At 48.8% G+C, this 15,212-nt stretch overlaps 1 protein-coding gene across 3 annotated transcripts in view; it reads right to left on the bottom strand.

Moving 5' to 3' along the window:
* The window catches only part of DEPDC5 (DEP domain containing 5, GATOR1 subcomplex subunit), a 73,686-nt gene that overhangs the window by 30,221 nt on the left and 28,253 nt on the right, over positions 1 to 15,212 (bottom strand). For 2 of the 3 annotated variants that reach the window (XM_055404817.2, XM_055404819.2), the window contains exons 22-29: positions 14,916 to 15,119; positions 14,027 to 14,162; positions 12,720 to 12,817; positions 10,453 to 10,518; positions 7,220 to 7,376; positions 6,893 to 7,053; positions 3,896 to 4,013; positions 1,906 to 2,073 (exon numbers count right to left, since the gene is read on the bottom strand). In XM_055404817.2, the coding sequence (XP_055260792.2) occupies positions 1,906 to 2,073; positions 3,896 to 4,013; positions 6,893 to 7,053; positions 7,220 to 7,376; positions 10,453 to 10,518; positions 12,720 to 12,817; positions 14,027 to 14,162; positions 14,916 to 15,119 (1,108 nt within the window). Of the gene's footprint in view, positions 1 to 1,905; positions 2,074 to 3,895; positions 4,014 to 6,892; positions 7,054 to 7,219; positions 7,404 to 10,452; positions 10,519 to 12,719; positions 12,818 to 14,026; positions 14,163 to 14,915; positions 15,120 to 15,212 lie in introns of all 3 variants that reach the window. The other variant, XM_055404818.2, reaches the window with a different exon arrangement.

Raw genomic sequence — 15,212 nt, 5'->3', positions numbered from 1 at the left:
TCAAGATTGGTGCACTGGGATGACCCTGAGGGATGGGATGGGGAGGTAGGTGGGAGGGGGGTTCAGGATGGGGAACACAAGTACACCCATGGCTAAGTCATGTGAATATATGGCAAAACCACCACAATATTGTAAAGTAATTAGCCTCCAATTTAAAAAAAAGAACAAAATACTGCTATCACTGCGACATGGATGGACCTAGATGTTATCATGAGTGGAGTAAGTCAGAGAAAGACAAATATCATATGATATCACTTAAATGTGGAATCTGAAAGAATGGTACAAATGAACAAAACAGAAATTGAATCACAGATGTAGAAAACAAACTTAACCAGTTACCAAGGAGGAAAGAGAGTGGAGAGAAACAAATTGGGAGATTGGGATTGACATATACACACTGTTGCTGCTGCTGCTGCTAAGTCACTTCAGTCATGTCCGACTCTGTGTGACCCCATAGACGGAAGCCCACCAGGCTCCCCCGTCCCTGGGACTCTCCAGGCAAGAACACTGGAGTGGGTTGCCGTTTCCTTCTCCAATGTGTGAAAGTGAAAAGTGAAAGTGAAGTCGCTCAGTCGTGTCCGACCCTTAGCGACCCCACGGACTGCAGCCAACCAGGCTCCTCCATCCATGGGAGTTTCCAGGCAAGAGTACTGGAGTGGCTTGCCAGTGCCTTCTCTGCATATACACACTGCTATATAGAAAATAGCGCTTCCCTGGTGGCTCAGTTCGTAAAGAATCTGCCTGTAATGCACGAGGCCCGGGTTCGATCCCTGGGCCGAGAATATCCCCTGGCAAAGGAAATGACAACCCACTCCAGTATTCTTGACTGGGAAATCCCACAGACAGAGGAGCCTGGCAGGCTACAGACCATGGGGTCACAAAGAGTCAGACACAACTGAGTGACTCCACCATATATAAAATAGATAACTAGTAAAAACCTACCGGACAGCACAAGGAATTCCACTCAATACTTTTAATGATCTATATGAAACAAGAATGTAAAACAGGGTAGACATATGTATGTATAACTGATTCACTTTGCTGGATACCTGAAACTAACACAACACTATAAATCAACTATACTCCAATTAAAAAAAAAAAAGAAATGTACATTTACATGAAACCGTCACACACTTATCTGTGTAAGTATCTATGTACCTTACACAGATACTATTTTTGTCAATTATACCTCAATAAAGCTGGAAAAAGATTTTTAAAAATCCTAGGATAAACCATGGGGGTGCTTCTCTGGTGGCTCAGATGGTAAAGAATCTGTCTGCAATACAGGTGACCCAGGTTCAATTCCTGGGTGGGGAAGATCCCCTGGAGAAAGGAATGACAGCCTACTCCAGTATTCTAGGAGCCTGGTGGGCTACAGTCCAAGGGTCGCAAAGAGTCAGACACAACTGAGTGACTACACTTTCACAGGGTAAACCATAATGGAAAAGAATATTAAAAAAAGAAAGTACATGTATAACTGAACCACTGTGCAGTATAGCAGAAACTAACGTGACATTATAAATCTACTATACCTCAATTAAAAAAAAAAAAGTTACAAGCAGTCAGGAAGATGTGAAGAGCACAGATGTTCCACCAAAGGGCACAGCTTCACCAGGGTTTTGCTGCTGATTGTTGTTCCGTGTGGTAAAATGCATGTAACAACATTTACCGTTATAATGATCTTTAAGGGCACATTCAATGGCACTCAGTACATTCACACTGCTGTGTGATCGTCCCTGTCCAGCCCATCACTGACTTTATAACCCAATCCAGATGTGTTTTTCCCTCCATTTTTTTTTTTTCCTAAAAATGTCCTCATTTTGCAATCAGGAGGAAGGACAGAGGCATTAAATTACAGACATGTGGCAGGCCACGATGGGAGGAAGCCAACTCGGGCTCTCTGACCTGAAGTCCTCGGAGCCGGCAGAGCAGATGTACTGATCTAAGTAATTCCACTTGTACTCCTCCAGTCGCTCGTGCGAGAATTCCACCCAACAGGAGACGAACTCTGAATCAGAGTGGGAGGGGCAGAGGCTGTAGGTGTAGTGGATCTGGGCAGACTCGTACGGGTACCTGAAAAACAAAGGTCCAAACAAGGATGTCCACCAACTCTTCTGCACCTTTTCTTTCTCAATACACTTGGCATTCAACCACAGTAACCAGCTCATCTCAGGGGACGGGTAACGGAGATTTCTCAGTTTTTAAACCAGAAAAACATCTACTTCTGCTGTATTGATTATGCCAAAGCCTTCGACTGTACAGATCACAACAAACTGTAGAAAATTCTTCAAGAGATGGGACTACCAGACCACCTGACCTGCCTCCTGAGAAATATGTATGCAGGTCAAGAAGCAAGTAAGAACTGGACATGGAACAACAGACTGGTTCCAAATTGGGAAAGGAGTACGTCAAGGCTGTACACTGTCACCCTGCTTATTTAACTTATATGTGAGTACATCATGTGAAATGCCCGGCTGGATGAAGCACAAGCTGGAATCAAGATTGCTGGAAGAAATATCAATAACCTCAGATATGCAGATGACACCACCCTTATGGCAGAAAGTGAAGAAGAGCTAAAGAGCCTCTTGATAAAAGAGAAAGAGGAGAGTGAAAAAGCTGGCTTAAAACTCAACATTCAAAAAAAGAATGGCATCTGGTCCCATCACTTCATGGCAAATAGATGGGGAAACAATGGAAACAGTAAGAGAGTTTATTTTTTGGGCTCCAAAATCACTGCAGATGGTGACTACAGCCATGAAATTAAAAGAAGTTTGCTCCTTGGAAGCAAAGCTATGACCAACCTAGACAGCATATTAAAAAGCAGAGACATTACTTTGCTGACAAAGGTCCGTCTAGTCAAAGCTATGGTTTTTCCAATAGTCATGTATGAATGTGAGAGTTGGACTATAAAGAAAGCTGAGTGCTGAAGAATTGATGCTTTTGAACTGTGGTGTTGGAGAAGACTCTTGAGAGTCCCTTGGACTGCCTGGAGATCCAACCAATCAATCCTAAAGGAAATCAGTCCTGAATATTCATTGGAAGGACTGATGCTGAAGCTGAAACTCCAATACTTTGGCCACCTGATGCGAAGAACTGACTCCTTGGAAAAGACCCTGATGCTGGGAAAGATTAAAGGCAGGAGGAGAAGGGGACGACAGAAGATGAGATGGTTGGACGGCATCACCGACTCAATGGACATGAGTTTGAGTAAGCCCCGGGAGTTGGTGATAGACAGGGAAGCCTGGCGTGCTGCAGTCCATGGGGTCACAAAGAGTTGGACATGACTGAGCGACTGAACCAAAACCTTCTTATTCTTCTATCGTATTCTTTGTTTTTAATTGGAGTGTTAAGACTCATGCTAAAATTATAAGCTGAATCAAATCCCTTTCAGAAATAGGTGAGCTGCAACCATAAAACACAACCCTGGAAAGCAGACTTTCCTGGTGGTGCACTGGATAGGAACTCCGCCTGCCAATGCAGGGGACACTGGTTAGATCCCTGGCCCAGGAAGATTCCACACGCGGTGGAGCAACTAAGCCCATGCGCCCCAAGTACTGGAACCCAAGCACGTAGAGCGTGTGCTCTGCAACAGAAGAAGTCACTGCAACGAGAAGCCCACACACAGCAACCTGCCCAGACACCAGCCCAGCCCCTGCTGGCCTCAACCAGCCCCTGCAAAGCAATGAAGACCCAGTGGGGCCAAAAATAAATAAACAAGAATTAAAAAAAAAAAAAAACCCTGGGAAACAGTAAGTCCAAAACAACTACTCACTCAATCTCCCTGGTTTGAATACCCATGTAATTCAGTCTGTGGACAGTATGTGTCATAAACATCACTTGGTAGGTGGACGTGATCTGGGACAGAAGCTTAACACGTTAAACACCCAGGACTCACTTGGGAAGGTACCGGGTCACTGTGATCATCTTGTCTTTCAGTGTGACTTTGTGGAAGGTTCTGCCCATGCTCAGCCAGTACTGGTCTTCCTCCTCCGGGCGGTTTCGGGACACAAGGCCTAAAAAGGAAAAAAAGAATTTCCTCCATCTGGTTGAGGGTCCTTCCTTTAAAAGGCAATTGCTTCTCTTCCACATCGATTCAGAAAAGGAGAGACAAAAGAGGCAACACTTCCAGTTTGACAATTTCATGGAAAAGAAATACTCTTGGTTGGAAAAGAAGTCCTGAAGGTGGAAGATTTTTCCCAGCAGGGCATTGGAGTCGGGGGTACCGACAGCATCTGGATGATACTCTCGAGGCTGAACAACCTGATGCCTCGTCCTCTGTGAAGGGAAGCTCTAAGCTGGATGTTAACTGACTAAATGGAACTCCACACTTCTCAGGCACAAGCTGCCACATGGCATCTGAGACCCTCGCCCCTGGGGCAGCCAACCCAGCCCATGACGCCCACTCTGCTACACCATGTTTCAGACTTAAAGGATCACTTATTGGGGACTGCCATGGCCGTTCAGTGGTTAAGACTCTATGCTTCCACTGCAGGGGACACGGGTTTGATTCCTGGTTGGGGAACTAAGATCCCACGTGCAGTGCAGCCAAAAAAAAAAAAAGGAACCACCTATTTATTTGCTCAAATTTCCTTCTCCAAACATGTGCTCCTGCTGCTTCGTCTGCCTTCTCTTTTATCTTACCTCTGCCTTCTCACCATCAAATTCCTAAAGACTGTTTACGGTCACCATCAAGTGCCAGCTTCTTCGGAAAGCTATCAGACCCCATCAACGATAATTCTACCCTGGATAGAGCTCCCTGTGTGTGTCTCACTCCCTGACAAAGTAGAAGTCCCAGGAGGCCAGGGCCCAAATCTTGCTCATCTCTGTATTTTCAGTAGCACCTGATAAAGTGGCTGTTCAGAGAAAAGGCAACCTGGATGGGACCACTAACATGAAAGGGGAATCATGCCACCGTGCTTAGGACAGGAACACGGTCCTTCACGTGGTCTGTGCAGCCTGGGTCTCCTGCTGTCTCCGGCCAGGTTGCTGGCTTCCTCGTGGTGCTCCGCACACTCGTCGTTCACGAGCCCGGAAAGCCTCACAAGGTCTCCAGCCGCAGGGCCTTTGCACACACTAGTCCTGCTGCCGAGCACGCTCTGCCCTCCACTCCTCTCCTCTTACACTAAAAACTCCTGCGTGTGTTTCAGGTCGCAGCTCAGACATCACCTCCTCAAAGAAGCTGCCCCTGACTCTCCAGACCAAATCCAATCCTATAGTAAACAATTTCGGGCGAGCATTTTGATTTTTCCTTCGTGGTCTTTATCATAACATGGAATTGTATTTCATAGTTTGACCAATGTTATTTTGTCCCACAGAGCAGGAGCTTCAAAAATACTAATGAGAGGATGAATGAGTGACACAATAAAGTAAGTGAGCTAGTGAACAAATGAACTGGTGAAGTAATGACTGAACGTGTGAAGCAATGAACGCGTGACACAATGAGTGAGCGGACGGACACCATCACAAGCTCATAGGCCCATGCTGTCCTACACCAGCCATGGTGTCTTCCATGGTGGAACGGACACCATCATAAGCTCATAGGCCCATGCTGTCCTATACCAGGCACGGTGTCTTCCATGGTGGAACGGACACCATCATAAGCTCATAGGCCCATGCTGTCCTACACCAGGCACGGTGTCTTCCATGGTGGAACGGACACCATCACAAGCTCATAATGACATAATGAGTGGATGGATGGACACCATCACAAGCTCATAATGACATAATGAGTGGATGGACGGACACCATCACAAGCTCATAGACCCATGCTGTCCTACACCAGGCATGGTGTCTTCCATGGTGGAAGGTAATAAGATGAAGCTGAAGTTATCCTAGCACTCAGAAACGTTAACAGCAGAGTCTATAATATGAGAAGGCGGCGTCACATGATACATATCACAAGAGGCTTTTAGAAAAAACCCAGAGGAACCCAAAGCTTCACGGTGAACAACGGGGCCTGGACGCAAGGACCACTAAGCCCCCACTGACAGGTCCATGCTTCTTTGATCCTCTGACTGGACGAGCTTTAATGGAACCAAAGCTGCCCTGAGGTTTGGTTCTGGCTGTCTAGGGAGAAGGGTGGGGTGCTCATTAGCTACAAGGAGGAAGCAGGGGATGAAGAGATGCTGTGATGGCTCCAGGAAGTGACCGCCGCTCTCTGGTTCCAGGCCCCCACAGGTAATTCTCGCTGCTGGACTTGTTTCAAGAGAGACCTCCAGAGCCCAGCTCAAACTCAGCCAGCACCACTGAGTCTGTGTACTCACTAGCCTCTGCCACTCACGGATGACCCATCTTGGCTTCAAGTCACTGAGCTGCAATGAGCTGCAGTGACAAGAATTGGGAAGGAGGGGAGGACAAACATAAACATCAGGTCAGGTAACATTAGAGGACCTACTGTGTCAGGCACTGTGCAAGAAATAAATCCAGGCCTCTGGGACGGGAAAATTCACCCTGTAGTTTGACAGTTCAGCCCCTGCTCAGCCGCCTGGGACCCAAGGTACTGCTCAAGTCAGGCTGGAACATTCCTGAACTTAGCCACACCCTCTTCCTTAAAAGGAGAGTTAGAGATAAAAGAGAGTTTTAACATAAGTCTGAACCCGGAGGAGATGTTGATTCTTTTTTAAAGTAAAAATTTTAAAGGGAAAAAAAAAAATGGGTAAGCAATACAGCAGAGAATATCTGTATAAATACACCATTATATAGGTGCATTAATATGTTATACATCAGTATAAACATATGAACATATGTACAAAAACATATGAAATTACTAGATCAAAAAAAAATGTGTGTTGAAAAATAATGACTTTAAGTATATGTATTCCCTACTATCTTAAGAACTTGCTTGCACAAACTGAGCAAAGGAGAAAACTTAGGGTCTGCAGTGGAACCTCACCCCGGCTGTAGAGTGGGCTGCTGCTGAGTGGCGGGGGGCCGGCAGGGCTGGGCTTCTGCACACGGGGCGGAACGATGATCTGGTAGCCCTGCATGAGCCGCTGGCAGATGAACTCTTCAAATACCTGCTGGGCCGTCATCTGCACGCCCTCCTCGTCCCTCCTGAAAGGACAGAGGGCGTTCACAGGACAGCCCAGAGGCACAGTGACAGAGCCCCCAGTCCTCAGCTCCATCCCTGTGAGCCCTTCCCTGCTGGTGCGGGAAACTGAGGATCTGCAGACCAAGCTTGGGAGAAGCAAAAGCCAGGCACCTTCTCTGTGTCACCGACCTGTCGATGTCGGCCTCCGGGAGGAGATCGTAGCAGCCCTCCGTGTAGTCGTTCTGTAGGCCCTGGCGGTCGGGGAAGTAGTCCGTGGTGAGGGGGAGGCACGCGGGCGTCGTGAGTGACTTCCAGTCCACACCAACTGTGCAACAGAAGCCTGGCACTACAGGGGGAGCAGACAGCGTCAGAACTGCCTCGTGTGAACCGGAAGGCATGAGGTCACCAGGCAGGTGTGGGGTGTGGGTGGGGAGCGGGGGAGAAGGGCGGTGTGACAGGTGATCCAATTGCCGGGAAAGGGAGGGAGAGAGAAAGGGAGGGGGAGGGAGAAAGAGAGAAACAGAGTCTGTTAGACAACGCAGTGCTTATCCGATCCCACCATGCGAATGGGAGCCGCAGCTGACGCTTTTCATTTTCTGCTGATCGTGAGCTGCAGCCGTGAGTCCAGTGAGGTTATGGCAGGGGCAGGCCAGGCAGAGCAAATCGAAGCAAATCAACGTCCCGAGAGCGGAAGAGAGGCTCAGGCCGGGAGCCTCCCCGAGGGGGCGGAGGGGCCAGGTGGGGAGAAGAGGCGGGTGCAGCTGATTCTGGAGCGAACAGCACAGGGGAGCAGAACTCAGGATTGAAAAGTAAGTCACAGATCCATCAGGGTAGGAAGAGGAGTCAAGGGAGGACGTCTGGGAAAGTTACTAGGCTGGAATGTTAAGAGCCGGAGTTTAACAATCTAGAAATGAGAGCTGTCGTGGCAGAGTGGCACCGACCCTGTGGGTCGGTCAGAGATCGCCTGCGCTTTGGTGAAGCAGAGCTTCCCCACCTCGGGGCATGAGACCTACTCTGGTCGGGATAAGTCTCTGTCGTGGGGGGTGGTCCTGGGCACTGCAGGATGTGAGCAGCCTCCCGGCCCCTACTCACTGGATGCCAGTGGCATCGCCTGGATGTGAGAACCAACAGTGTCTGCAGACACGGCCACATGTGCCCCTATGAGCAGAATATTCCTTGCTAAGAATAACTGAGTTAACGCAGGGGGACAGTTAGCTTCTTCAGTCAAGTAAGTGAACATTGCTTTTCAAATCTCCATACAAGGGAACAACGAGAAGCAGATATACTTCACGGTTCAGACTCTGTCCCCAGCGAGACCCTCACACACCTCATCTCCCATGGCTCCTCAGCCTTTACCCGCTGTCCCTCCTGACACCCCTCCTCTGAGTAGGTGTGGCGGCATCATCGACCCCTTTAAACACCTGGCCGAGCTGAATCCCCCAAGGTCACAGGCCCAGAAGCCTCTCTGCTCAGGGATCTTTCCTCCATAAAGTGACCAACATGCCCCCCCACCCCAGGAAAACAGTGTCTATGAGCCTGGGGGCCAGGGGCCAGGAAGACTTTTGAACTGAGTCACAGTGGAAAACACGCCCCGCGTGCAGCCACAAGGCTTTGGGAAAGATGACCTGACCTGCAACAAGCCTAACTCCATGGTCTCCACGCCAGGTCCCAGGGTGACTTCTGGTTGGTTGGTCTGAATTTTATTTTATTGTGGTAAGAGCACTTGACTTGAGATCTACCACCTTAACAAATTTTTAAGTGTGCAATTCAGTATGCTTAAACTTGGGGCAGTGCCATGTGGCAGGCTTCTAGAGACCTTACTCGTCTCACAAGGACTGAAGTTTTATGTCCGCCAACTAGCAACCCCCTGCACCCTGCCCACCTTCCCCTGGGACCCTGGCAACCACCACTGACTCTCTCAGTCTATAAGTCTGACTCCATACAGGCCTTGTTAACTCCTTAATACCCCAAGAACTCAAAACACAGCAAAAGGGAAGCGGGGGAGGGAGAGGAAGGGACTGGGAGTCTGGCGTGAGCAGATGCAAACTACGACATTTAGAATGGATCAACGGCAAGGCACAGGGACCTATATTAAATATCCTGTAATAAGCCACAATGAGAAAGAATATAAGGAAAAGAATGTATATATGCGTATAACTGAGTCATTTTGATGTACAGCAGAGTTGCACAACATTGTAAACCAACTACACTTCAATAAAAAATGACAACAAAAAGCCAGTCCACAACATCCTAGTTAGCACCCCAATTTCCCATATGGCAAACAAGGGTGAGTTCGTGTGAGCTTCCTGGTTAGAAGCAGCAGCAGAAGGTGGGCGCCAAGTGGAGCCCCCACGGGGAGGCCGGAAAAACAAGGCCCTCTGTCTCTGTGCCTTCTCACACGTGCTGGCCCTGGCCCATTCCCTGACACTCAGGACCATAACAGCCTTTCAGAAACGGGGTCCATGGGCACACGTGGAGACTTCAAACCCCGTGGTGAGAAAAGCTCCCAGTTCTTAGCTGGATGCTGCTGCTGTTTCCCTGGGTAAAGAGTCTGGGTGGCCTCTTTTCCACCTCCAGGACCTCCAGGCCCTGCCAAAGCCTCTGAGGTGGTTCCAGCTCAGAACCACGCAGTGACAAACACAGATGACAAAATCCAGTGCTGGGCTTACAGAGGAGAAACAGGCTCATCTATTCAAGGCTGGCAGCTTTCTAGAAAATAATCAATCTGCCAACTATTCTTTGGAATCTATTCCAAGGATCTGAACCAAGAGAAAAAAATACACCCATGGCACCATGAATTATATGCTAAAAAAAAAACCAAAAAACTAGAGATCACCCAAATGGCCACCAATAGATATGATTGTCCAAATCACAATATAGTAATATGTTTGATATTGACATGAAAAATGACTAGCACGCCAGACCTGGAGAACTAGTGAAATGATTGCTAAGTTACTTAAAAGTGGGGAGAAAAAAGATTTGGTGATGTACATACATCCATTGGTCACAGTGAGGTAAAGCAACGTTGATCAAACAGTAGCGTTTCTTTTTCTGGTCTTTTGCTATTGCTGATATTTAGATGTTCAGCTATTTCAACAGACAAGGATGATCAATGTAAATGCAACCCAGACACACACTTCCAACTGCAGGGATGTAAATAGCTTCAGGTCTATTTCCTTCCGACTTCTCCCCAGAGCCATCGTTAGGCATCTCGGAGCCACGGCCACCCTTCCCGCGTGGCCTCCCCGCCGCTCCCCTTCCCTCAGACAAGCTATCGACTCTCCGTCACCACACTGCCCTCCCGCACCTGAGACGTGAACGTCCAGGCTGTCCTCCCCCCACGGGGCTCCCTCCTCGCCCCCTCAGTGCCCTGACCATCCACCCCACACCCCCGCCTCCCTCCATCAGTCGCCCCCACTTACTTGGGTCTGGAGAGGTAGACACACTGTCCTCTGAAGAATCCTTATTCTGGGTCCGAGGATTCACACCTATGGAAAGATAAAAAGAATGTGTTTCAGTGAGGCTCATTTTGCAAAACAGTTCTGACCAGTTATAGTTTAAAAAAAAAGAGAGAGAGAGAGAACCTTCCACACCAGTCATTAAATAAGGATTTCTTTGCAACTTCCCTCTTTTCTCCAGAGCAGAGTTTACAGTTTCAAGACTCATCTTCTGAGGAATCAATGGGTCTGTGAGAGCTGCCTCCCCCAGGCCCAGAATCACACTCCATGTCCACCCTGGGAAAATCCTGAAGCAGTTACCACCTGAATCCATGGTTCCCCTGCTCCAGGTTGCCAGGAAACCTGCTCTAAGAGTGGTCCCGTAAGCCCCAGAGCAGCCTTCCTTTGTGTAACTTGACCCCGAACAGCCAGGAAGGTCAAACTCTGGGTTCCTATGAAGTGGCTTCTTTGAGCAAAACAATAGAAACATTGCCTTTATCGTATTCCTTTTTTTGGAAGTTCTTTTCTTTTAATATTTATTTGGCTGCCTAGGGTCTTAGTTGCGTCCTGTGGGATGTTTTTGTTGCAGCACATGGACTCTCTAGTTGTGGGGCACAGGCTTAGTTGCTTTGCATATTGAACCCACATCCACTGCATTGCAAGGCAGATTCTTAACCGCTGGACTGCCAGGGAGGTCCCTTGCATTTATCATATTCTCAAGGCACTTTACAAGAGCCTGGCAGCCAAGTAATATTTTCAGCCCCCAAGCACAGGGATTGAAAGGATCTTAGCCCTAAACTTTTATTCAACATGTCTTCTCATTCAAAATGAATGATGGAAAGATGGACTAGAAATAGGAAGGAAATAATTACGATACTTCAGGAATTCTCTCACTGCCAATCCAATTTCCAAGCCTTAGCTATAGGCTACCAGAAACATCACTAGCTGAATCCACCCATGAATGGAGGCAAACTTTATTAACTAACTTTATAAAATTTCAATTCCGTTGTCTTCCTCAAGTCAAGTTTCAGAAAGGCAAGTTAACTTACAGAAAACGAAGACATGAAATGTAACTTCATTGTTTCTTTCAGTTTTAATGGTTTTCGTATTCATTTGGTATAGTATCTATCCTTGGAGGCTTTCCAAAATCTGCCACCCATCTAAACTCATGTTCCCCTACCCCTGTAAAGGCTCTCTGAATAGTGCAGAAAACAGAAACAGCAGCCAGTGCAGGAGACATAAGAGAGGCGAGTTTGATCCCTGGTCAGGAAGACCCCCTGGAGGAGGGCATGGCAACCCACTCCAGTATTCTTGCCTGGAGGATCCCATGGACAGAGGAGCCTGGCGGGCTACAGTCCACAGGGTCACAAAGAGTCGGACACGACTGAGCACAGAAACAGCAGGACAGCTGGTTGCTGGCTTGAGAGATCAGGGTAATACCTCCACATCTCCGGGTGTTAAGTTGCTACGCATGTAAAATATATTTAATGACTTACTCCCTACAGGAATGATCAGATAACAAGTGCTTCCAAAAAGCATAAAGCCTGTATCAATAAAAGCTCCTACCCTCCCTGCACTTAAAATCCCTCACTTCTAACTCTCCTCCTGACCAAATACTACCCCGTTCGCATCTGAGGTGCCTATCCACTTCTGTAAGCCAGTGGTCCTCCACTTCTGTAAGCCAGTGTAAAAAGTGGTCCAACTTTTTGGCCCCAGGAAGACACTCTTTCCACGGACTGGGGAGGGGGGGATGGTTCTGAGACGATTCGAGCACACTACACTTACTGTGCGCTTTATTTCCATTACATCAGCTCCGCCTCAGACCAGCAGGCATTAGATCCCAGAGGCTGGAGACCCATGCTGTAAGCAACAAGGCCACCCTTCTCTTCTCCAATCTCAAACCACACTGCTCCCTCTGGGTCTCTGATCATTTTTATTGGGCGGGGGGGTCCCCTTCCACATATAATTAAAAGCTTCCAGGCCTGGTGCGGCCCTCAATAGTGATCTCATAAGCAGCTCTCAATCACGACTCACTGACAGACCAATGATAAATGTGTTCCAGACCAACATGTTCTCAGCTAAAAACGTAACGTGCGGCCCATTTATAATTCCATGCATTATACAGCACAGCTTCTAAATAGGTCACCCAAAATTGTGGCTGAAATGATCCTGAAATAGACACGGCCCTGCTTTTCCGTCCCCGTGTCGCTCCTGGGGGTGGGCCTGCTCAGAGCGTCTCTTGGGTGGGTTACCTGCACCACTGCCGCTGAGTAGGCTGACGGAGAGCTCCTCCGTCCCAGCGAAGCTCAAGAAGGATGTGCCGTCGCCGGGCTGGTGGGAAGTGCTGTGTCTGCAGAGAACAAACAGAGCCCAGCCGCCTGGCTTAATGTGGATCATCACCTCTTTTATCCTGCTCACCCTGTCTCTGGGGGGTTTTCATCAAAAACAGGCCCGAACGTTCGGCCACGTGGGCTGGCAAACACTGAAATCCACATCACAGCTGCCAGGCTTCGGGATTCAGAGCGCATGCCAGCTCTAGGCTCCCACCCTGGCACCCCAGCTGCATCCCCATCACATGCCAGATGCCTGCCCTCTCCATCCTAAGCCTGCCCCTGCTGATACCCTGAGCGGGACGTGAGGTGCTGCAACAGAGGTATCACATTAACCCGGTAAAGAGGGTCACGCCCTGCTTGTGTCCCACATCCAGCCCAGTGGATGCTGGGATGACAGGAAATAGGCCAAAGATTGCTCCTTGCACGAGTAACGCATCACAGAAGATCCAGTATAGCCTGGGCTAGAGCATGTCAAGGTTTAAATGACTTTCTTCCTAGGCTGACTCTCTCTGGATGCCTTGTAACACATTTAGAACCCTGGTTCAAAAAGACTTGTTTCCATAAACACAGGCCTTGGTCTCCATTGTTTTTACTTATTTACTTGTTATCAAGCAAAATTTTAATAATATAGAAATATATAATAGTCCTTGATCAAAAGTATCACTTGAAAGTCAGTAGTACCCATCTTATGATTTGCAATTTGTCAACCATTGCTATTAAATAAATTCTTATACAGTGGTTATTTTGAGATCCTAAACAATGCAATAAAATATGAAAAACAATTAAACAGATAAATATTTGCAGTGAAGGCATGCCTCTCATTCTTTTGAGATCCATTGCTTTCAGCATTAACCCAACAGTGGGATTCCTCAATGACCAAAATGACAAAAGTCACAGACTGACTGCCCAGAACACACAGCAGGAACCACCTGCCCTGGAATTCATTTTCACCCTTGACTGAGGATCAGAAGTAACTCATGTCTGCAGTTGACAAAGCATGTTTTGAATTAAAGCGGAAGCTAAAGCAAGGGCCTGGGGAACATCTTTGGCAACAACACCGCAGGCTGTCTGTGTCAAACAGGCCCAGGGAAGGGGACTGACAAAGGAGGATGCCGCACCCCCACCACGTCCCCGAGTCTCCTGGACGTGATGTGTCATGGGCAGCCCGTTCCGTCCTCACCCCAGCACTCTCACGGCACCTCCCAGAGCCCCAGGCCCAGCCTCACCTGCCGGCAGCCTCGTGGTACGCCAGCTCCAGCAGCTCCGCAGATGAGTGGGTCAGGTCCCTCTGCCCGCTGCCCTGCAGCTCTGCCATATTCTGTCGGGTCTGGTGATGGATCTGAATGGCCTCTCCAGATGGTCCTATCCAGACAGAGACCCATTGACCCATCGTCCCCCCAGAAGCCAGAGCCACACACTACCTCATACTGTCTCTCCTCCTGCTGCTAGGACACGAGCGCTGGAGAGGCTGAAAGGCAACCACAGCACATAGGAACATCATGTCCTCAACCCTCTGGCTCCCAGACAGGGTATCACCACCTTCTCTGAGCAAGGTTTGTCCTCCTGTGAGGCCTCAGCCTAAGAATATTGCAGGGGACTTCCCTGGTGGTGCAGTGGATAAGAATCCACCTGCCAGTGCAGGGGACACAGGTTCAATCTCTGGTCTGGGAAGATCCCACAAGCCTTGCAGCAACTAAGCCTGCATGCCACAGCTACTGACCCCATGCTCTAGAGCCTGAGAGCCACAAGACTAATTCACCAAAATGAGAAGCCCACACACAGCAACTAGAGAGTAGCCCCCACTCACCACAACTAGAGAAAGCCTGCACATAGCGATGAAGACCCAACACAGACAAAAATAATAAAAGAAAGAAAGAAAATTGTGGGAGCCTTTGTTTCACACACATCAAGTGAGATAAGTAGAGAAAGATAACGTAGGAGGCAGGGGCTCCTCCCAGGAGGCTTAGTGCAAGTCAGACAAGGAGAACACACGCGGCTGTCCCCGCCTCCAGGTGCAGAGAAGGATGACATCTCTGACTGAGGCCAAGCAGGGACGGGTGCTGACGGCCAGGACTAGGAGTTCCTGGCCGGGGCTCTTTCCTGAGAAAAACTTACCCACAGGGAAAGTGTGCATCCAGCGCCTCCTGTTGGACGTGAGCTTCATGGGCATCCGCGAGGGCGCAAAGGGGTTAATCAGTGCCCGCTGGGGCGTGTACCCCCCGGGGCGGACGTGCAGCATGGACTCTGCGCTGCCCACGTGGAACCGGCCGGGTGCGCTGGAATCCCGCTGTGGTGGCTCCATCATGTTCTCCAGGACATCTGCCAGGGACCGCGGGGATAAGGGGGAGCAGAAAGAGAAAGCACAGGGTCACAGGGAAAGCAGGACTAGGCAGGAGATCCTCCGAGGCTGAC

This window comes from Moschus berezovskii, chromosome 19, assembly GCF_049115385.1.
Source record: "Moschus berezovskii isolate FMDL1 chromosome 19, NW_MosBer_1.0, whole genome shotgun sequence".
In the NCBI taxonomy this organism is placed as follows: Eukaryota; Metazoa; Chordata; class Mammalia; order Artiodactyla; family Moschidae; genus Moschus; species Moschus berezovskii.
The sequence above is the reverse complement of the archived record's forward strand: the minus strand, read 5'-3'. Positions and strand labels throughout refer to the sequence as shown.